General features: G+C 39.7%; 1 protein-coding gene and 1 long non-coding RNA gene across 5 annotated transcripts in view; one reads left to right on the forward strand and one right to left on the reverse strand.

Annotated features, from left to right (window-relative positions):
- The window catches only part of micu1 (mitochondrial calcium uptake 1), a 36352-nt gene extending 14792 nt beyond the window's left edge, over positions 1–21560 (forward strand). For 2 of the 4 annotated variants that reach the window (XM_015040742.1, XM_015040744.1), the window contains 8 exons: positions 8263–8268; positions 8965–9079; positions 11174–11256; positions 11604–11804; positions 13809–13946; positions 16668–16776; positions 19118–19207; positions 20856–21560. In XM_015040742.1, the coding sequence (XP_014896228.1) occupies positions 8263–8268; positions 8965–9079; positions 11174–11256; positions 11604–11804; positions 13809–13946; positions 16668–16776; positions 19118–19207; positions 20856–21016 (903 nt within the window). In that variant the 3' untranslated portion in view covers positions 21017–21560. The remainder of the gene's footprint in view (positions 1–8262; positions 8269–8964; positions 9080–11173; positions 11257–11603; positions 11805–13808; positions 13947–16667; positions 16777–19117; positions 19208–20855) is intronic. The other 2 variants (XM_015040743.1, XM_015040745.1) reach the window with 1 other exon arrangement.
- LOC106952560 (uncharacterized) lies at positions 95–8268 on the reverse strand. The gene is made up of 2 exons (XR_001426013.1): positions 5108–8268; positions 95–4888 (listed from the first exon to the last, which is right to left on the reverse strand). It is a non-coding gene; the product is annotated as an uncharacterized LOC106952560 (long non-coding RNA).
- Positions 21561–24199: the final 2639 nt, after the last annotated feature.

A 24199-nucleotide genomic window follows, 5' to 3' on the forward strand; every position in this document is an offset into this window, starting at 1 on the left:
TTTAATTACTCACACCTTTGATACGACGAAGAGTGTAGCGTCTCACTTTTATTAGTTCAGGGGAACAGCTGAAGAAGTGCTTTTTTTTCTCTTCTTTTTAGCAAATCTCAGCTTCAGCAAGTGTAAGACTGCGGCAGATTTGGCAGATTATGGCTTCACTTTAGTTTATAGTTGCTTTGGACAGGACTGCAGCCAGACAGTGCATTTAATTTTTTTACAACCAGAAAAGACTGGGTTGCAACTTAAAATGTGTATATAAGGATAATCTAGATTGTTCTAAGAGAAACGGTTAAAGATGCTCCTCTTTGTATGCTCCAACCTTGTGAAATGTCATAGAAGACAAACTGCTACCGATAAGATTGGCTCTGGGGATTTTTATAAGAAACTATTATTTTTTTATGTGGTATATTTTTTATCCACTGATTTAGTGGTGCAAATATTGGATTTCTATACAAGTTCAGTGTAAGATGCTGCAATAAAATATTTTATTTTAAAGGGTAAAAGGAATTAATGGAGGAAAAGCCTAAAAAATTCCTCTCAAAGGTCTTGTTCTTAAGCATTACTTTTAAGGACTCTGTAGCTGCTCACATCATATAGAAATACACAGCTCAGTATCCCTTCGTAATTTTCCAATATAGTGCCAAAAAAGTACTTACATAATTGTTTTGCTTCTACAAATCAACTATAATCAACAAAACTTTGCTTTATTGACAGAAAAAAACAAAACAAAAACACCTTTAATGTCAAAGTGAAAACTGATTTCTACAAAATGATGATAAAAAATATAACACTAAATATTCACCCTCTTTAAAGTGGCTGACCTAAATCAACAGAGATCCAGTCAATTGGTGCTAGACTCTCTCAATGAGTTGATTAGTATTCCTGGCAACTGGATCCACAAGAACAATCCAGCAAATTGAAGAAAAGGTTATTGAAAAGTATCAGTCAGGGGGTGGATATAAAAATCTGTAAGGCACTGAATATCGCTGGAGTTAAGTTAAATCCACCGTCAAGAAATGGAAGGATGTCTAACTGTAACTAGATCAGGCCATCCTTACATCCCGAGTGAATGTGCATCAAGGAGGTTAGTGAGAGCAGACACCAGGTTACCATGACTACATGACTACGCAGCAGATGACAACTGTTGGCTGGGTTTTTACCAGTCAAAGCTTTATGGGAGAGAAGCAGTGAGAAATCTCATATCAAGGCACAAGTGGAAGAAAGTTCTTTGGTGTGATGAGACCAAAATGTAGCTTTTTGGCCATAAAACAAGATACTGTGTGTGGCACTCATCACCACAAACACGCCATCCTCTCTGTGAAACATGGTGGTGGCCACATCATGCTGTGGGGATCCTTCCTGGCAGCAGCCCTGGAAGGCTTGTAAAGGTAGAAGATTAAACATGAAGTCTTGGAGGACATTTTGTTTCAATCTGCAGGAGAACTACACCTTCAGAAAACATTTATTATGATTGATTTGTAAAAGGTTAAAACATCCAACTACTACTACTTTATTTATAAAGCACTTTAAAACAACAGCAGCGACAAAGTGCTGTACAGATTAAAATCAATACACTCAAAATATGGAGCAGATAAAACACAATAAGAACAAGAAAACACTAAAGGAAGTAAGGTCAAAAGTCTCAACGTGTGTTAAAAGTGTGTTTTAAAATTGGTCACTTCAAATATGTAACAGAAAATCGTTCCACAACGTTATGGAACGCTGTAAAAGTAACACTTTTACTGTTGCTGCTCCCAGGGGTGTGAATACTTTCTATAACCACCACATGATCAATGAGGAGAGCTTTGGCCTACTCCTTTATCTGCAGAATGATTAGACCTGTTTCCTGGTCTGGATACCTCCGTCAGTCTGGGTAATGAGAAGATAAGGCGAGCGCAGCAAAGGCCAGGTTGCAACCTGTTCACCATGAGAAGAATAGGCGGTGCCATGCAGTGAAGTGGCTGTACTCCCCACCTGTGTGTGTGCCTGCATGAGGCTTTGCATTGTTCTTTGACTTTGTGCTAGCGACCTTCCAGGTGCCCTTTTGTTTAGCTTGTTCCAGGCAGCTGCGTGGCATACCTGCCCTGCTGAATTATTAAAAGTGAGGACTATACTTTGCCTCTGCAGGGATTATTAAACGCTGCAGCACTGCTACATAATTTTCATGACAGCAGTCACTCCCCTAAAGTGTGTTTCGTTTAGGTGTATAGTTGAACTTTATGAAGAAAGTCGATCCTTGCGAGCTGAGACGCAAAGAGCAGCTAAAAATGACAAATTCATAAAGTCGATGGCAGATCATAGCTGTGCTGTTCCCCTGCAACTCCCTCTGTCTTGCTTTGGAAACGCACCTTTTCTCCTCATCCTGTCATTTCCTCTAAGAAGTATCAGCTCTAGTTTCCACATGCTTTGGTGCTCCAGCTGCTCTCTCCAGCATGCACTGCTCTTTTTGCCTGTGCCTCAGAGGAAAGTAGCCGGTGGTGGCGCCTCCTTCCTGCGCATGGTGGCATCGCGGCGTGGGTTTGGATCTAGGAAACTGCTTTGTTAGCAAATGTCAAGGCTGTTTTGATGTGCTTGCGAGCCTTCACAAATCCATCCTCTGGATTGTTGAGATGTCATTCCTGCATGATTTTTTTTTCTTTCTTTTTTTTTTTTTTCTTCGTAGAGCATGGTTCAGAGCTCCTGAAACCAGGACTTGATCTGTTCATCTAATTTTTTTTCCCAGTGTTCATGCTGTGGTCTTCTGTATTTCTCTTTGTGGAGCTAAACTGTTTTCAGTGTGACCTACTAAGATGGAGAATCCACTGCTGTCAGTCCGATGGAGTTTGGACGAGAAACGAGCCTCTTTTTACATCAACTCATGTCATGTTGACCTTTTCTGATTTCACAGGAAGCTTCCAGGAAACCATTTTGATCATGACAGCTGTGTTTTTATTTTAAAATATGTGTACACGGGTCTGGAAAACACATGTTCCCCTTTCAGATGTGTTATGTTTTTGATCATCAAACATATTTAAAGTTAGACAAGGATAACTTTAGTAAATACAAAATGACGTTTTCAGAAAATTCCCTGATCACCTCTGCAAGAACTGATTACTGCCTGACCTGCACAATTAAGAAACTCACTCAACAGGACCTGTCTGACAACATCCAATAGGCTAAAATATTTCAGAAAGCAACGTGTCGTGTTCCAAACTCAGATTAGAATCAAAATTTCTTATGTTTATCAGTTAAGTAATGGTTAAAAATTCATTTTGGAGGATTTGTGACTCCTGTAGACCTTAAATGAAGAAAACTCTGAGTACATCAACTCATCTAGAAGAGCACAATAGAACCCCAAAGAATATCTTAACATGCTAGCAGAATGCATTTACCTAATTTGAAGTTAGTGTTCATGACTCAACAATAAGAAAGAAGCTTGGCTAATTGATTTGAGCGTGTCCCATCATATCTGGGGTAAATTTGAATTTTGAAAAGTCAAGAATAATGGTCGTAGTGTGACGGTCTGATGGCTCAGATGGGAACTTGAAAACCCTCCATAATTGTTTGAAAAATGAGTCAAAATTTATCCATAGTGATGTAAAAAAAAAAAGTTATTCCAATTACTGCAAACACTTGATTACTGTTATTGCTCCTAAGACTGTAATTGACTTAACTTTTTCACATACAGTCATTATGTTTTGAATAGCTCTGTTACATTAATAAATGAAATTATCTTTTGAACACTATGGTTTGTATTTGCTCGGGTTATTTGAAGTTAAAATGTGTTTGATGATATGAAACGAATGCAAAAAAAGACAAAATCTGCAAGGCTGAAGAACTTTTCATGGCAGTGTTTGGTTTAATGTTCTGTCTTTCTCTAACCTTTCCGTCTGTTTTTCTCTCCGTCAAAGCTAGTTCTTTCTTTCTGCATCTCCTCTTTAAACTCATTAGAAGTTGGGTTTTCTCTAAAGCCTCTCGGCTCATTTTGTTTACTCTTCTTTGGGATAAGACGCTTCACTTTCTTAAGCAAATAAAATTTGCTGATAAGTGTTCCACATAAGGAGTCATTTTTCAAAATGTGCTCCCTGAGTAATCAAGAGTTATTAGCATAGCACCTGCTATCCATTTACCCCAGGGATTAGAGGTGGAGAGCGAATGCATTAATTTATCCTACACACACACACACACCAATCTGTTCACCTGCAAACGGTGGTCTCTTTTGATCCCAATTTATTACCATGCACCAGTATGCATCAGTAAATGTTGACTTTTGATCTCTAAGGTGGTGAAAGATGCTTCATGGTTTTCCTTTAGTGTTTTTCAGCACAGCGCTTTCTAGCTTTCCTCTTACACAGTCAGAGCTTTGAGCCACAGTCCAGAAATATCCAAGTCAGACAACAGTTACCTTTAGCCCCAAGCAAGTCATTCTGAATTGTGTTTCCCCTGAAACCTGTGTATTGTATTGTACCGGATAAAGTGACAGAAACCCTTAAGCTAACACATCACACAGTGTGGCACAGGGGACATACAGGTGCTGATTCTGATTTATAGCATTTTTATTCACTACATCCTTCAGTCATTTTGTTCTCATGCTGTATATGTTGATCCAGTTGGACTCATTTCTCCTTACACTTAAGTTTGTCAGGTTATTTCAACTTGCGTCTAAAGCTACTGAGAACCTGAATATTAATGTTTCAAATTAAGCAAAGCTTAGCCTGTCCTTTCTTCCTTCCTCCCTTCAGTTTCCTGTCTGCTCTTCTACCGAGCTGCTGCAGTGTTGGCCACAGATCCCATCTGTGACAAAGCACTGCATTCTCTACACACATTGAAGGCCAAGTTTAAGCAGCCATCGGCACCCTAGCCAGATGCCCTGGTGTGCATTAAAGGTGAAGTCTGACAGCCTCATTTTCTATCAATCAATCAATCAAATTTTATTTGTATAGCACATTTCAGCAGCAAGGTATTTCAAAGTGCTTTACATAATTAAAATAAAAACAGCATGTGACATCGAATAAACAGTGAGAAAGAGAAAGAGATTTTGGAAAAAAAAGATTAATAAAGATAAAACCATTAAAACCCGCGCCCCTTTTAGGACTTCAGTTAAACGTCGTTTAACTGGGACTCTAACCTAGTATGACATCAATGTGGCGATTGTCATAAGTCCTAAGACATTCATCCAGTCTCACATGAGCCTCGTTTGTTTCTTTCCTATTCCTCTTGAATCTTGGCCGGATGGGGCCTAATGTGCTGATATTCAGTGGAAAGATTAGACCCGGCCAAACCTTTCACCCTCTCTGTGTGTCTGTATGACAGCAGTACATTTCACTGTCCAACCTCCAGCAGAGCTCAGAGTTCAGCCAGCAGCTCTGTCAGCACTATGTTTCTGCCTCATCTCACATGCTGGTGGGCCAGCTCAGTTATTCATCTGTGTGCAGCTGGTGGACTTGGCTATAACTTAGCTGGCATGTGAAGAGATGTATGAGGCGCATCACCATCCCGGAGGATTTATTCAGACAGCAAACAATCAAAAATGACACTGACACACCGAGTTTCTACATTAATTTATCAGCTTTCAGTCATTTTAGTATCAGTGGCTTTAAAAGAAAATGTAGACTCGGGGTTAGTTTTTGGCAAAACGGTAATAATTATAGTATCATATTGAATTTTGGTGTTCTAGAGCCTCGTTTTTTCACAGCAACAATGCTTTGAATTTAACGGTTGCTTTCCAAAATTTCCCTTGCTAACTCTCTCCAGTTTGCTGAATATGACGACGATCAACCAAAAGGCTTTTGGACTATGTGTTGCAGATGGATCAGACCAAATAGAAATAACTGATGCATGTGAGCCAGGCCAGTCCAGTTTCATAGCAGCAAATTCTGAATAAAAATACCAATCCAGTAGATGAAGTGAACTTTAAAGAGGTTCATTCAGCAGTTAGAGGTGAATTCTCACTATTATTTTTACTCCAGTTCCACTATGAAAGGCTGGAAAGCATCTTTACATTTACTGCTGCATAATGGCGCTTTCATATAGCTTGCCGATGATAAATATGATTCATAGTTTGATGTGTGTTCACAGCTCTCTGTGTAAGAGAGAGAATAGACTGACTCCAGATTGAGATCTTAAAAGGAAGATCTGTGGAGAGTTTACTAGTTTGTTTGGCCCTGAACTGGTCCAAGATTTCTTATTTTACCAGATAAATATGCCATTTGCTCCCTCTCTTTGATCTTTATAGCATTTGCTTTTTGTCAAGGTGAGTCAGGCTGTTCTGTGGGGCTGTTTTTGTCCTTGACTCAGGCCAGGGGGAAAGTAAGCCATTATATTTAATGTGCTCTGTGCCTCAGTTCTGATAATGGCAATAATAACGAGGCCCAGTGTGTCTCTGGGTATTTGTGGCTGTATGTAGGATACCTTTCTACCGGAGCAATGCTTGTTTGTTTGCCCTTTTGATTTTTTGGTCTGGCATTAACACACAAACCGAGACGGCTTCCTTTCAGTTCCTTTATTACGCCTCCAACCTTTCTCTGCTCTTCCTGGTTTTACTCCTTTCTGAATTGTTCTCTGTGTCTGTGACCTTTAGGACATCTGATATATTTCTCTTTCATTCTCCATCAGATGCAAGCATCAGATGCATTCTTTCTCTTACCTCCTGTTTGCCCCCACACTCCCTCCTCCTCTTCCTCCAATATGGCTAATGTAGATGACATTAATAATACATGTCACAGTAAAATCTGCTCTTTTATGTCTCTGCATTGCTGACTTGCCAAAGTCAGACTGGACTTAAAGTCAGGGTGTAATTTTGTTAACTGTAATTTGATTGTCTTTAGCAGCCACTGTGCTTTCTGTATGTTACGAGGAGGGAGTTGGTTCTTGGCGACAGACTGTGAATGAATTATTATGCGGTGAATGGGGCACCACTCAATTTTAAGCATTTATTTATGTTTTTTCTAAAGGGCTGGACATGGGGATGTGGGGTTTGCATTATCCAGGATTTAATCAGCATTCAGCTTGGGAAATAATACTGATTAGTGCTTCATCACTTTGATTTACTTCAGATGAAACAGACATGCAGTGCTGAGCTATTTATTTCCAAATTACTGATCATATATTATTATATTTAATGGGCTTTTATATGGTAGACAGACACAGTGGTGCATCACTGTGAAGCGGAGGGAAGGATCCATGATTTTTCACTGTTCACAAAAAAATATATTAAATAGTATGGAAAACACCTGTTAACATCAATTGAGTCATGTCAGTAAAATCTCAGTTATATTAAGGTCTGGCCTTTAGATAGGCCCTTCCAATGCTTGGAACCTTCTCCACACCTGCCTCCCAAATCCATGTGATGTGTTCCTTGGTCCTAATAATGATGCTGTTTGTTCTCTAACAAAACACTGAGCACTTTAATTATAGTAAGGCTAAATTACACACAAGCTAATTCTAACTACTAATTAGGGGACTTCTGATGGCTGTTGTTTGCAATTGATCTTATTTAAGGGCATGTATCTGTTAAGGTGGCTAAATGGAAACAAATGAAGCACTTTTTGCAAAATATAAAAAAATATATTATTTTCCTTCTGCTTCACAATTGCATTACATATTTGCATAAAATCCAAATAAAATACATTGAAATTTTTTTGCTATATCTATGGATGCACTGATGCAAAAATTTGGGTCCATGTTGACATTCGAGATTAAAACTGCTGCAATAGCCGACAACTGATTTTTAACCCTTTTGACACTTTGAAAGAAGACTACCACACCGCTGATGGGGTGCTGCTTCTTTGCATCAGTTAAATTCCCCCACAATCCTTTGCTGCATCACTATGACATGACCAACTTCCCCTTTCCCCTCTAAGAACAAATGGAAAAAAGATGGAAATAAATATGTTTATTTCCAGTTTTATTTATCAGATACAATATATATATATATATATAAAAAAAAACTAATGTCCACTGACAGCTGTAACATTACTAAATATGAAGAAATTCGTCACAAACCCGCTTATTCTAAAAAAAGCGGGTTTAGGATTTTTCTGATTCTCCCATCATACTTCAGCTCCATCAGGATAGGACATATTTAAACGCCTAATTTTGAGTGGCCTCCACCAGCGCTCTTGTATTGTTACGATGATGTCTGATAGTTTTCTGTGTGACTCTGTGAATGCCACATGCGTGTTTTTTGTCATCCAAGGCCCTGCTGAACACAGCAGAGGCCACAATGTTCTCTAACAGTTGTTTGTCCTCCCTCCTCCTCCTCTGAAATGGACCCGTTTGCAGACGGAGGTAACTCCACGAGGGCTCAGCGTGGCCCCACATCCTTCTACCCACCGCACTCTGCCGTCACTCCTCCACTAGGCATGCTCTGTCCTTCTGTGTGGTGGAGCGTCCCACTTCTGTCTTTCAAGTCTTTCTCTGAGTGTGTGCATGTAAATAAAGGACTTTCATGTAACGCTGTTAATACACACACACACATGCTGACTGGAAAACATCAGGTCAGCTGAGCATCTCTGTGTGTAGGGAGTTAAATTAACATGTTTTCTGTTTGAGTTGGGTTTCAGAGATGGTTAATTAAAACTGTGTTTGTGCTACAGTCTTTCATGATGTTTCCCCCTGTTTTTAATGTCACCTTCACACTGTGAGTAAAGCCTCTGGTGGATAATGTGTCTCCAACCTGACCTGACCAGTCACTAATTGTTTTTCGATGTCACCCTCACCCATCTGAATGGCTTCACGTGTATGCAGCAGTTGCATGACTCCTGTCATAACCCGTCTGGATATAATTAACCCGTATGTGCATTGTGACTTTTTTTTTTCTCGATATGTACGTGGGGAAAAAATAACAATGCTTATGTGTCCATTGCGTACTGTACATGCTCTCTGTTTCAACTCTGAAACACACCGTCGCTGCAGAATCTGTAAAGTTTGTGCTGTTTGTAACTTTTTTCCCCCTTTTTTTTCTGTCCTGACCTGGATGAGCAGAAAATTGCCCAGGAGAGAGAGAAGTTTGCAGATGAGGACAGCATATTTTATGCATTAGGAGAATGTGGCCTTATCTCCTTCTCTGACTACATTTTCCTCACTACAGTGCTGTCCAGTAAGTATAATCTGTTCACATTGCCTGTGGGTGACAAGTTCGCAGAAGAAAAGTATTGATTCCTCGCGGTCTTTTATACATTTTGCTAAGTTCCAACCACATATTTTCATGTACTTTATTAGAATTTGTGCATAAATTAGGTAATAAATAATTCTGTAAGAGGAAAACAAGGTTCAAATTTAAGTATCTGAAAAGTGTGACACACTTTTTCAGTCCTTTTTACTATGATATCCCTACAAACATTGCATCTACCTGCCTCAAGCGATGTGACACAGCAAATGTGACAAAGAACATTTTGTGGTCAGATGAGATGAAAATTGAGTTTTTCAGTTTGTTCGTTGTTTGTATGTGGGAGAAAAAAAAATAACCGAACACTTCACATTGAAGCCACTTTCCCTATGTGGATGATTAGTGGTGGCAGCATTGTGCTGTGGGAATACTTTCCTTCAGGAGAAACAAGGAAGCTGTTCAGACATGATGAGAAGCTGGATGGAGCCAGATACAGGACGATGCTGGAAGAAAACCTGGCACTTCAGATTCACCTCATCTAGAATGTTAAAAATAAAAAAATGGCCTAGTCAAAGTCCAGCCTAAATCCAGTTGAGAATCTTTGGTGATTCTTGATAAATGCATTCTCTCCAAGCAAGCTGAAATTAGCTTGTTTTCATTCTAAACTTTTCAAATTTTAAGTTATTGCATGCAGGGGAATTGATTGCACTGTAGATTATTTAGGGGTCTGAAAACAAAAAGCATGCCACACTTCAAGATTCCTATTTACAGGAAAAAGAGTGTAAATCACCTCCTACTTCACAATCATACCCTAATAAAATGTTGCTCAGTCATAAAATCCCATATACATACATTGGTGTTTCTTGTTGCAATGGAGCAAAATGTGAAAAGGTCAAAATGTGTCAATACTTTTGCAAGGCGCTGCATCTTTTCTGCTTCTATAATGCGGCAGAAGAGACTCATTATGAAAGCTGACCTTTTCCAGTAAGATGATGTTAGTTTGGTCAGTTCTGTTTGCGTTGCATAAGTTCTTCCTCTGTCAGGTTTCCTGTGCGCTCGGCTGGACAGTTTCTTTAAAATTAGCAGCTGAATCAAACAGAAACTGAAGTTGCACTGTAATGTTTCTGCTCAGAGTATTTCAACTAATAGTAATACAAATTTTACTTCCATCCCTCCTCTTTAAGGTTGTTAAATTTATTTACATTTGTAGTTTAGCTAGTTCATTTATTATAATCTGTTTGTATAAAGAATGTCTCAGGCTGAGTCATTTTTAAGGAGAAATGCGAGGAACCGGACAGGTTGCAATCCATTTTATATACAAATGTAGACCTGTGATGGATGCTTTTTGCAAAAATTTGTTCCATCTTAGTCATTCATATTAAATAAATCAAATCTATCCTTTAAATCTACAGACTTAAATTACATTCAGCCGTTTCATATCTGTAGGATTTCTGTGCAAAGCAGCAGTTGTCTGCTAAAGGTCAGATTATAAACCACCTTTTTGGGGTGGGGTGGTCTGCTTAGGGCTTAAATGCATCTAGAGTCCCACAGGATCCCTGTTAAGATGCTGAAATCGTTTACCTGGGTGTTCATCTGGGGCTTTTGCACCATAGTTCAAACCAATCAGCTTCCTGGTAGCTGCCAGTTTATTTTACATTTGGGAATTGGTGACCTGAGAGGCTGTGATGCTGCAGCAACATAAGTAATGTTAGGAAATGAAAACATTAAATGCTTAGAGGATTTGAAAGCAGTCACCTACTGGTTTAAGCATTAAGCCAGTACGTTTTCTTCAATATGTCGTATAGCACAATATATCTTTAAGGAGCAAACATTTTTCTCAGCGCTGTATGTTGCAGCAGCACCACTGCCGGCAGACGGAGAGGTTAATTGTGCCGTTTTTGTTTGGTGCTCAGAGGAATGTTTATTGTCTGTATGTTTGACCCGAAGCCCATCCCCAGTGGTGTGATCACACAACCTGCTCCATAGTTAATATGTCATTACTTTTTGCGGCTCCTCTCTTCATATTGTGCCGCGCTGATTTAAGAGCGTATCTCTTTTTGTGTCTTCGTGTTCTGCTGTGTCCAGCTCCCCAGAGGAACTTTGAGATTGCTTTCAAGATGTTTGACCTGAACGGCGATGGAGAAGTGGACCTGGAGGAGTTTGAACAGGTCAGACTGCTAACAGCAGGAGAAATGGGAAACGTTTGAATACTCAGCAAAAATGGTCAAATTTGAAATGTAAAACACTGACATGGAATAGAGTTGGGACCGATCTCCAGTAAAATTAAGTTTGAGAAACATAAATGAATAAATTAGAGGAATTATGTGCTATAAGTCAGCGTCTGTATCCAGATTTCTGCAAGATATTTTTACAGTGTTGTCTGCTTCTGTTTTTTTAAACAGTATAGATTCTTATCACTAAAGGATTTAAAACAAAAATCCACCAACTCCTACCCCCCCAACTGATTCCTCAGAACGTCTGCAGCCTTGTATCATGTGACAACTTTCGTGTTCAGGTCCAGAGCATCATTCGATCCCAGACCAGCATGGGCATGCGGCACCGCGACCGCTCCACCACAGGAAACACTCTGAAGACGGCCGGCTGCAGTTCTGCTCTCACCACTTATTTCTTTGGAGAGGACCTGAAGGGGAAGCTCACTATTGGCAGCTTCCTGGAGTTTCAGAGGAAACTGCAACACGATGTGCTCAAACTAGAGGTAACAAAAAAGGAAATTAAAGCCATAGCTTTGATGTATCAATAAAATTTGCTCCAGGTTTATCTTTTTTTATCAGTAACTGCACACCGGCTCCTTGTAGACGCTGACAGTGATGTATAACTGTGATATTTCTATTGAGCACAGAGTAAGATTTACTCACCAAATGTTTTTGTGCCTGTTGGGTATCTTACAGTTTCTCTGAAAAGTTTACACATTCAGCTGATCTAGTGCCATTTTTTAAACATTTGCTCATCTGCGTCCCAACAAGAACTAGAAATTAAAGTTTCAAACACCAATAAGTTTTGACTAAAACCTTTAATTGTCAGCTGTAGATATGAAGATGGATTTCAGTTTTCAGCACCTTATTAATCCCAAGCTGGAAACTCGATCAAGGGTCTGCAAAAAATATATATATACACATTTTTGCCTTCAGTCCAGCTAAGTAAAACCTGCTTAGAGCCACAAATGTTACCTGATATTTTGAATAAAGATAACTACTATTGAAAATTTAGATCATATAAAGAGCCAACCTTTTATTCTTATTTTTATGTTTTTTAAGAAAAATATAAAACTGTAGGTGAAAAGAGGAAAGTTACATTTTCTTTTATGACATGTTCATATTTTTTTGAAAAAAATGTGTAAAAAAATGTGCATAATTTCCAGAGGAAAATTCCAATAATCCCCCAAGGAATTTTATCGTCTGGTTCAGTTTTTACATATCTGGGTGATGAGGCTGAAACTGGTGCTTTTTTAAAATGGTTTCGTTTTCAAAAAAATGTGTGATCGTTCTGTCACTTTAAAATCTGTAATGTGTTTTTTCCAATCAAAAAAATGTCTAGAAATGATGTAAAATGTTTTAATATTCAAATTTTGAACCTGCACTGCATCAGAACCTTTGGGTTCAACAAAGTTTTAATGTTTAAGCAGCACCAAAAAAACAGTGCATTTCCCTGGCAGCACTATAGTTGTAGCAATAACAGGCAATCAGTGCTGGCCATGCATGCATGCTGTCAACATTTCGAGCGCCCAGACTGATGAACAAACAGCGAGTGAAATTACAAACCCGAGACTGACGTGTTTCCAATAGATTCAGACATAGTTTTCTCAACCCTGGTAGACTGGTTTTGTTTGGGGATTAAATTAATTGGCTGGCTTCAGTGTTCAAAAGCTTTCAGTCCATGTCAGGTTTTCTGTTGGTTGGTGGTTTCCCAAAACGTCAAAGTAATAATAAGAGACGCGGAAGAGGAAAACCAACGATGTGACATTTTTTGTACACTATACACTAGTGCTATATCACAAATAGTGCTGAAACGATCAGTGGGATTAATCGAGAAGAGTCAATTATTGAAATAATGATAGTTTTAGCTTCACCTGGTGCTATTTCTTTTCAGGCAACTGAATTATTATTATTTTTTTGCATTTTTAATGTATTTCTAATATTGTATAAGAAAAGCTTAAGAGGATAAATGAAAAATCAGTAGAATGTGCCAGCTTGTTTGATTAATAATTGATAAAACAATCATTATTTGCATTCCTAAAGTACTGACAATTTCTGAGCTGTTTCACTAAATAAACTAAAATTACAGGAGGACAACATTGTATCTATAGCTAGGCTACCAGGATGCTTTTAATAGTGACCAGGTTCCTGGTCTCTTTTACTATAAGGAACCTTTTCTGGCTACATGAACAACAGCAGCTTAATAATACCAGAAGTGCAGCAAATTTCCAGAGGTCATCACATCCAGAGGGAAACATGAAAAAGAGCATTTAAGCTGTCAAACAGCATCAAATCTCGCCCGGCTCCCCCAAATAAACACTGTTAAGTAATCCAGTGAAACATGGATAGCATAAAGCACATTCAACTTTAATGTCTCTAAACAAGATTCAACTTGAAGCCTGACTCCAGTATTTACTGTTCCCCGTTCTCCCCCCATGCCATCCTGCTCATAGTAATCTGTCAGTCCCTCTGGGGAACGCTCACTTCCTATCTGTTTGTCTTCACAGTTTGAGAGGAATGACCCGGTGGACGGCAGGATCACGGAGAGGCAGTTTGGAGGGATGCTGCTGGCGTACAGCGGCGTCCAGTCACGGAAACTCAAGCAGATGCAGAAGGGCTTGAAGAAGATGTTTAAGGATGCACAGGTGGAGCCGTGTTTTTGTTTATTTGCAGTCAGAGACAATCAGGTTTATTGTACTTTATTGTGCACGAATCTCATAATTTCACCAAATCCAAATCCACGAACTGAAAACTGCCACACAACATCAACGTCACCATCCACATTAAGGCTAGCTTCACATCGCCATAGTTATAAAAAACAAGTCCCTGCTTCAGAATGAATACCTTCAAGACAAATTAGTTCACAGAAAAAACAACAGTCGAGACAAAAAACTAAATCTGAGGCTGTGTGTATTATTGTGGGCCAGGCATTAGAGAAAACCATCTATAAATTCAAACTCAAGTTTCTTCTTGGCTTTTTCACCCAGTTCAGAAGCGTCGTCAACCAAAATTGACGATGCATGTCTGCAAATGTCTCACCTGAACTCTCCTGGATTTAACAATATTTGACAAACCTGATAGAAACGTTTAGAATCTTCTGGTCAGCTGTGTTTGTGAACGGCAAGGTAAAAAGTAAGGCATCGATAAGAAATGATAACACTTTCTATTCCAGTCATCATCCACCTGGTCAACACTGTTTAGCTTTGATCAAAGAAAGAGCTGTCGTTGCGTAGAAAAAGCTAACATTTCATCCATCTTTGAGCTTCTCCGGGATCTCAGTCTCCACAGACTCCAACCATTTCAGACTTTGTTCGGCTTCTTTAATATTTCTCTTTCAGTTGCTTTCTTTTACTTTAATTTAAGTTGATGCTCCAGAAAGGAGGCTGTAACTTTTCTTCACCGGCGCCAACTTTCTTCCACTGCTCCCAGATATATTGCTTCAAGCACTAAAAGCAGGAAAGAACAGATGAAAATTTAAACAAATATGTGTTTTCTGTTTTGTATTTGCTTTCATAATAGCTCCTCTGTAGTCTAATGAGCTCATCAGTCATCTCGGTGAAATTGTGTCCGTGCGTTTTACATCCTGAAAGTGATACAGGAGCTACTAGAAACTAAAGCTGGCAAACATCACAGTGAAATATTGAAAACCACATGCCAGAGAGAGGCAGGATGAGGCATGTCTGATGGAGAAGTACAGAAATTATCTCAGAAAAAGGAACAAAAACAAAGCAGTGTTCTGTATTTTTAGTTTGTCTGAACAAAAACTGCAAGATAAAAGCCTTTTATTTCAAAGAAAACATCCAAAACAGAGAAAAATCTGCTGAAACCCTTTAGGGAGTGGCTGTTGAACTTTGGGTCACCGTTTCAAATGTTTTTTTTAAGGTTCTGAGCCAAAACCTTGGAGTTTCTGCTGGAATATTTCGTTATTGAATCCAAACAAACATCTGAAACCACAACATGACAACGAAAATACAGCTGGGATGTAGGGCTGAAACAAGTAATTAGATTAATCCTGATGAAATGATCGTCAACTAATTTTGTAGTCATTTAATTGTTAACTGGAGTATACAGATTTAAAAAGGCAGTTTGAGCGTTTTAGGCAACAAAATATTTATTTCCTTGTTTTAAAAATTAATTGAATTGTTTATGTGTATATTTTAATGTATTTCTGATACAGTATTAAAAAAATCTTAAGTGGTTAAAAGAAAAATTTGTAGAATGTGTAAATTGTTTAATCCGATTGATCGTCAGTTACTAAAATAATTACTTGCAGCCCTTTTAGGACGTAAAGCCAACCACAATGGATGCCCTCTTTCTTCTCTTTCATGTCTATTTCTGGTTTCATACTAGTTCATACTGAGTGCAATGAGCCCCTCAGTCAGTTCAGTGAAGTTATACAGGGCATGATGAGGCATAACCTGATGGAGAAATTCAGCCATTATCTTAGAAAAAGGATCTTAAACAGAGCAATCACCTGTATTATCAATATTACTGGGCATAAGAGATCGGCCTCCTTACTGGAGAATTACTTATAAGTCCAAGTTGAACTGTGAACCATGAAACAAACACTGTGTATCACCAAAATAAGCACAGTGAGACATGATGGTGGCAGCATTGTGATGTGGGCTTATTCTATAAAGCTGAAAAATAGATTCCACTGTGAGCATCCCCGTAGAGATACCAGACTAGAGTTACAAAGGCAGCCAAAGTATATCCAGTTTATCTTCAGGCTGTGGTTTCATAATAGCTCCTCTTTAGTGTAATGAGCCCATCAGTCAGTTTAGTGAAGATATGGGAGGCATGATGAGGCATATTTGATGGAGAAGTGCAGCAATTATCAGAGAAAAAGCAGCATAAACAGAGCGGTCCTGCAACTCATGCTAAAGATGCATCCTTGCTTTGTCTTCCTCTAAGGAGTTAAACATCACACAGCATCACTCCCCGTTTCTGCACTTCCATCACTTAGCTTCTCTCATCCTGCTGTTTGGCGTTCAGATTTCCACTAACCCATAGAGTAAATATAAAATAAAGAAACCAGAAATGTGTTGCCGAAAAGCAGCTGCTCGCTTTTCTTTGCAAATGAACTCGGGAGCAGCAGCTGTCTGGTGGTGATTCTGAGGGGTTTGTGTTTGTATGCGTGTGTTTAACACCGTCTGTTCTCCTGTCCGTTCGCCGCGCGCTGATCATCCATGTGTGTCGAAAGCTTCTGCCCGCTTCCTCTTGTCATTTGTGTCACACTGCAGACCTGCTCTCGGTTACGGTTGCAGATCTCATTGTGACAGTTTGCGGCAGGTTTTCTTCCTTTTTAGCTAGACTAAACTTTTTCCTTTCCTATTTTTTTCTTCTTCTTTTTTTTTTCTACACAGGGAATCACTTTTGAGGAAGTGGAGAATTTCTTTACCTTTCTAAAGAACGTGAACGATGTGGACACAGCACTTAGTTTCTACCACATGGCTGGAGCTTCAATAGATAAAGGTACGCCCTCTCTCGCTTTAACTGGTCTAACTGTTATCACTTTTACCCTCTGAGATGTTAGAACCCTGCAAACCAAATCTACTTTCAGCTTGGCTTCGTTCCCACCCTTCACTCAGCTCTCTGTCATTCGTTTCTCCATCCATCTGTTTATCTACCACTCCTCTCTTTAAGACGGTAGCTGTGACTGCTAGGGGAGGTCCTTCCTGCCCACAGCGTCACCTTCCACGCCGACTCTGAAGATACTTGGATGATACGAGTTACAACAACATTTAATTTCTCTTTGGGATACATAAAGTATATTTTAATTGAAGCCTTTATTTTGCAGTAACAGAATTAAGAGAAGAAGCCATGACAAAGCAGCTTTGAAATGAGTAGCAGTACAGGAAAGACAGAGAGGAGGAGACCACCCCAAAATGCAGTGGTTACACCCACGTCAGGTTTTCAGATACATCACTATTAATCATACACGTTCCTCTTGGGTTCACTACTCAGTTTCCTTTACCTGGAAACCTTTTTAAAATGCACCGCATCATGAACCCCGATGAGAAAACATTAAAACCTGTGACATCTGCCAGAAAACCAGGAATGGGTCATCAGTTGCTCTTTCCGCTGGATAATGATCCAAAACATATGTCCATATTTACATAGTTGGTTCACCGGACACAAAGCTAACCTTTCTCAGTCCTCAGACATAAATCCTGTAAAACCTGTGGCGAGCTGAAGAGAGGAGAGCAGCAGAAAGGATCGGAGAGGAATCATCCCTCTCTCTGTTTGCTCCACCTTGGGAAATCTTCAAGGAGAAGTGCTGTCCTGCTGACGTTAGGGTGCAAATATTTATAGCACCAGCGATTTTATTAAACCGCTATTTCCCAAACGTTGGATGCTGAAAGCTTTTTCTTCATCTTTAGCAGAGTTTCTAATCAGTGTGGAGGCTGAATTACTCATCACTGATTAGGTTATTTGAATTTCTTAACTTTTTTTTATTATTACATGCTAATAAGAACAGTTTGACATCAGCGCCTGAGAATCTGCCGCTTTCTAATATGGAAACCGTTTGATGATTCATTGTCTCCTATGTTTATTGTCAGGAGACAATGAATAAACCTCCTTATGTTTCCTGTCTGCACATCTATTCACTGATGAAGCAGCAGCAGCTGCGTTAACGCGGTGAGGAGTCGGCCCTGAGGTGCCACAGTTCGGACTCACATTAACTCACCAACGTCTGTCTGAAACCATCAGCCTGCTGCCAGGCATGAGTCTGCAACTTATCTTCTCTCCTCTGCTGTCCACTCCAAAACCGACTCCATGCTCTTCCCGCCTACAGGAGCTCTCGGATCGTTTGCTGCTTTTCTATATCTGTTTTTTTTTTTTTTTTTTTTTTTTCTGTTCCTCCTTTTTGCTTTCATCTTTCTAATCTCACTCTCAAATCCAACGATTTCACACCCTTTCCCTGCTCTCTCTCTCTCATATGTGGGCGTTAAGTGAGGAACTGCACAATGGCTCTCTGAAAGGTACAAAAGAAGGCCGCTAATGGGCTTCTTGGTGGGATTTGTCTCAGGTTTTTTTTTTTTTTTTCACCATTTGCTTTGACTTTTTTTTCCATTATGATGGACCTTTTTCATAATTTTTTTTTCACTAATTACATTGACTTGCAGAAATATTAATTTCATGTGACAGACTAACACAAGCTAGTGCCATTTCTTTCCTTTTCTAGGTACAATGTCATTTACAAAAATTATGTCTTTATTGTTTTTTAAAAACTAAATACTGCTGTCTCAGTACTTTTAGGGTTGTTTACAGTTTACCTCTACAAGCTTTGAACACTTATAGACTAAAAGGTTTGTCCATTCATCTTCGCAGTTTTGCTACAAAACAGTTAGATTTGACCTGCAATTTGTAATTCATCCCTCCATTCTACATTTGATTTTAGGCTTTGACTAGGCCACACAGTGTAATTGGTATAAACTCTCTTTCTGAGCTACATATATTGATATATTGAAAATTATGCATATTTTTTCCCACTTTATTTGATCAATAACATAATATCCCAACATAATTGAAACTACCTTTACAGTGGACCACATGCCAGTTTCTCATCAGCTTCTAATCCCAAACACCTTTGTCTCCTCACAGCCTCCATCTTTCTTTTCTCCCGATACTCCCCACTCTTCCTCGTAGTCCTCCTCCTCCTCTCTCAGGAGGAGGAGTCCTCTCTCCTGTCTCTCTGCTGAATGGAAGAACCTGCCTAGTATTGATCCACTGCAGTTTGACTTGTGTACACAATGCTCTCCGTGTGAGCTCGCTCAGACCTTTGTTACTCTGAAATCTCTCCCCCTCTCAGTTACCATGAAGCAGGTGGCCCGCACCGTTGCCAAGGTGGAGCTGTCAGATCACGTGTGCGACGTCGTGTTTGCTCTCTTCGACTGCGACGGTAAGCACATGACTGTCTCATTATCGTATCCCTCCACTGGAGATAATTAAACACAGCATATAGCCCCTGTAGATATGAAGAAACTGAAGTCATTGGAGCATTCACACCCCTTGAACTTGTCACATTTTAGTCACATTACAGTGTTGGCGTATTTTAACAGGTAGCAGCTATCCAAATCAACCCTGTGTGGAAAAGTAACTGAATTATCTCTGATTAATTTTGGTTCAATTTCACTAGCCACACCCTTTATTATGACCGGATCTTTAGATTCAACAATTATATCCGTTTTGATATCATGGAGTAGGCCAAAAGATCTCAAAAAGCAACACATCATACATCAGTCTGAAGAAATTAACAGATGAGAAACACAGTAATTGACATCCAACAGTCTGGAAATGGGACTCCAGTGGAAGCCTCTATCCACAGAGAAAAGATTTAAAAGCAATGAACCTTCCCAGGAGTTGCAGTCTAACAAAATTTCTCCAAGCGTATCTCCAGCTCTGCAGGGCCTCATTTCCCTCAGTCAAGTTCACTTTTCATGGTTTAACCATAAGAAAGCAAAATGGCTTCCACGACACTTCCAAGATAGAATCCAGATCTGACCCAAAAGATCGCAATGGCCCATCTCTCATTCCCAACACTCTCTGGAAAATATCCTCCAGAGAAAAGTGGAACTTTGTTTAGGATTTGCATCCTGTTACTGCAGCTGGGATAAAAATATCCCAGAAAGGGTGATCATAACAAGAGTCAAATACAGTGGAGGTGTGATGGTCTGCAGCTGCTCTGCTTCTTCGGGTCTTTGACCGCTTAAAATAACTGATGGAACCGTGAATTCTGATCAAATGCATAAAGTTTCTAAAAAAAAGAGAGAGAGAGAGAACATCCAGCCTTCAGCTTAAACTCCTTTGGGAGATGCAGTTGGACAATGATCCAACAAAAACAAACAAACCAACATTAGGATTTTTAAGTGGCCTTAGTCTAAGTCTGGACTTAAATCCAACTGAGATGAAGCAGCACGACCTCAAACAGACCGATCGTAGTTGAAACCCTTCAGTATATTTGAAACAATTTTCTCTAAAGATGGACAAAATTTCTCCCTTGTGAGAGAAAAGACTCATTGTCGGGTATCACATATGCTTGATGGCAGTTTCTGTCGCCAAGGGTGATTGATGATAAATATCATTGTGACAACAAAATTTTAGGAGTGAAGCAGCTCCTTATTGTTAACATTTTGATGAAAAGAAAATTGGTTTTAAAAATCTCGTTTGGCCAACCTGAGTGAGCGATTTGGTTGCCATGTCAGCCGCATGTGTTTTAGGTATGCCTTTACCCGCTATCTGGTCTCTGCTGGAGAACAGCATTCGCTCAGTATGATGCTCCTACCACCATGTTTCACAATAAGGCTTCTGGATGTTATTTTTCCATTCATCATTTTGCAATTATTCATGACTTTTGTGATCAAATCCGAATAGAACACGTTGCAGTTTGAATGTGACAAAATGTTGTGCTTTTCAAAGGGTGTGAATATTGTCCGTGTTGTATTGCCTCTAGAGTTGAGAAAATTGGAAGTCCTCTCCCCCTCTTCTTACTTCCCCTTCCTTCATTATTTCATCACCTCCCTCCCCCTGTCTGTCTCCCCCACCTCCAGGGAACGGGGAGCTTAGCAACAAAGAGTTCATCGCCATCATGAAGCAGCGGCTGATGCGTGGGTTGGAGAAACCCAAAGACATGGGCTTCACCCGGCTGGTGCGCGCCATGTGGAAGTGCGCCCAGGACACCGCCTGGGACTTCGCCATTCCGAAGACGTAATGGACACCATTTCAGAGGCGTTTTGTGTGGCAAGAGACAAAGACGCTTTTGTTCAGGAGAATCGACATGAACTCAGTAAAGCTGCAGCTCTGAGGGCGATCATCAGTCATTACTGCATGCTGCTGTACTTCAAGCTATTAACCCACCGTGACTGAAACATCCTGAGCGGCTCCTGCTCTTGTGCCTTTCTGAGGCCTTGCATTGTACTTGTGTTTTTCAGAATATTGCAAAGTTTCTGCTTATTTTTTCCCCCCCATATTCAAGCTTTTTAATTATTTGACTTAAAAACACTAAAAGCAACTGTTTTTCTTTACTTTTTGATTGAAATTAAGAGTAAAAGGGGAGTCAGTTTTGTTTTTACCCAGATATGTTTGTTCAGTACTGACACCGGCCGCTCAGTTTGTTTTGCACAAAGCAAATCAAGTCCCACTGCTTCTTCTATCTTAATATTTCTCACCAGTTTGTCCAATAAAGAACATACTTCTTTTTCTCTAAAGATAAATCTTCAAAGAAAATCCTATTAAAGATTTTTTCATAATGTAAATGTGCCGTTCTTCTCTTCAGTCTGAATTGTAGGGAAAGCTCAGTGAGGGATTAATGGCACCGATACCTGGAGTCATTCGTCAAGCATAATGGAGTGTACTATAACATGTTTATGTGAAATTTTGTGTTTTGATCACATCTGCCAACTCATACACTCAGAAACATAAAAGCGATGGATGTGTGTGTGGAAACAGTCAGCAGTTTTGTCTAATTGAAATGGAAAAGGATGGGCAGTCCTCGGCCTCTGTTGCCCATTAAAAGATTGTCCTGCAGCTTCCTCACACACACACACACACACACACACACACTGCACCATTGGCCTGAAACAAGCCGCTCTGCTCTCTCTCGCATGTTTTACCGCTGACAGGCGGAAGTGGTGCTCAGGAGTGATTGCTAGGCAGGAGATTAGGTTCAAGGGCCTCTCATCATTATTCCTCAGCTGTTTTCTTCCAGGAGTTTACGTCTGGAATCCCAATCACATTGAAATTAAAATGTTTCGTTTCAAATTGTGTTCACTTCATGACATTTATTCCCAAAAATCGCTTTAGAGAAACTGTTTGATGTGCAAAAACTCCCAGAAATGGCAGCACACAGTCACATCTGAAGAGTGAATTTCAAGAAGCCATTCATGTAAACCCTGAGCAAGGACGGTCGGTCAAGTTTCCCTGCTCACTGAAGCTGCATTCGGAGTCGGTGCCAGCCCAGCTCTTTTGTGTAATTACATCATGTTCCTTCACATCAATTACCCCCTTATCTTTTCTCTGTGTGCACATTAATAATACTGTTTTTGAAATGCTAAGGGCTTTTTAATTTACAATTAGGAAAATGTGTGACTCACCAGGCCGCCTGGTCTTCTCTTGAATTAATTAAAATACCACAACTGTTCTGTTACAACCACATTCTTATAAGAAAATTGAGATTTTAGACCATTTGTATTCAGGCCCCGGCCCTTTACTCCTGAGCTGCACTCCAGTTACCTTGGAAGTCAGAGATTAACAGGTACCAGACAGTGAAGAAGTGGAATTTCAAAATGGCGACGCGCATGTTTGTAGTACCTCTTACATCATTTTAAGTTTCCATAAGCAAATACCACTTTTAATTTGTTTAGAGTTGCTGGCGCTGCATGTAACAAATATTTTACATGCATTCTTACGTGTCTTGTTAAATATATTTCCGCCACAGCTACTGTTGACGTCAGAAGCGGCCATATTGAAACGCAAAGTCGGCTTTTAAAGGTCGTAACTGGGGGAAGTGGTCGGGGGCTTTTTCCACTGGGAATTTTGACTTCATAGGGCGTTTCAATTGATTTTTCCGGCTGGGAAGTTGGCATTTCCTTGTTCCCAGTACAACTACACAACAACATTATACCCATAAATATCATCCAGTGAGCCTACCTTCAGATTCCACCTAATCGATAGAGTCCAGCTGTATTTAATTTAAGGTCGGCATATCTAGTTGTTTGGTGAAGGGCTCAGAGAACAAATGGCATCATGAAGACAAAGGAAAGATCAGATATTAAAGGGTTTGGTAAACAACATTCCAAGCCTTGAGCATTTCAAAAACTGTCACCTGAACATAGAAATTGAATACGAAGTAACTCTGGAGGTACTGCTGGCAGCCAAAGCTCATGTGGGAGAATTAGTCAAACCCATGTAGGCCCACGATGGTATGCTGGTTTCATGTAATGGTGATAATGATCTTAATCGTTTCTAAAAGTTATAGGAGAGCTTTATTTTCACATTAAAGCAGAGTTAGGTTCTTGACCAGTCATCTAGCTTGATTCCATGAATAAAAATCTTATTTTCTTAAATAACCGAGAACAACTGAGAAGTGATAAAGCGTCACATGTCACGACTATTCCTGTCTGAACTTGCCTAGATCTCACTTTTAACACTGAAATTTTCCCACTTATATGCTTTGTGTGGGCGATGAGTGACAGGATCTGCCAACATAATTGTGGATTTTCCACTGTGGTGCTGTAAAACACTCAGCTGCACCCAAAATTAAACATCCTGGAGGGAGAGCCGTCAAGATGTCCATGTTTTCATGACAGGAGAGCCCCATCATCAGAAATGACATATGAGAAGATGAAGCTGATGAGAATTAAACCCTTTTCATATCTGGCTTAATGTGCAATCTAGTGTTAAATTCTAATTTAAGGTTGAAAGAAATGCAGCTAAGGTGCTAATATTCTGACTCATGGCACCTGTAAATGTCATGGAGACCCAGTCAAATTATTCGTTTTACTAAAGTGAAATGCTAAAGGAGTACCGTCACATGTTGACAGGCTTGTTAGTGAAAAATAATCCAGACATTTTGTTTGGTTTCTGGACCCAGAAACCCACTCAGAGCTCCTCCATGGCATCCAGTAACTCTCTGTTCCACATGTAAACAGAAACACAGAAGTGCTTTGCTGCCACCTGGAGGCTCCGATGGGAACAAACCCAAATGCTTGTGTTCGATGACCTAAAATTATTTTGTACTTTCTCCATGAAAACCTTTCGGATTTATTTTAGTGTAAGACTATATAATACACATATGTAATATTCCCTGCAGAACTATTTATACTTTTTGACATGTTTCACATTTTGTCAGATCACAGCCACACTTTTTCATTAAATTTTATGTCATATCACAAAA

Source organism: Poecilia latipinna, unplaced genomic scaffold (genome assembly GCF_001443285.1).
Source record: "Poecilia latipinna isolate Pla-1442-1.1 unplaced genomic scaffold, P_latipinna-1.0 Scaffold525, whole genome shotgun sequence".
Classification (NCBI taxonomy): Eukaryota; Metazoa; Chordata; class Actinopteri; order Cyprinodontiformes; family Poeciliidae; genus Poecilia; species Poecilia latipinna.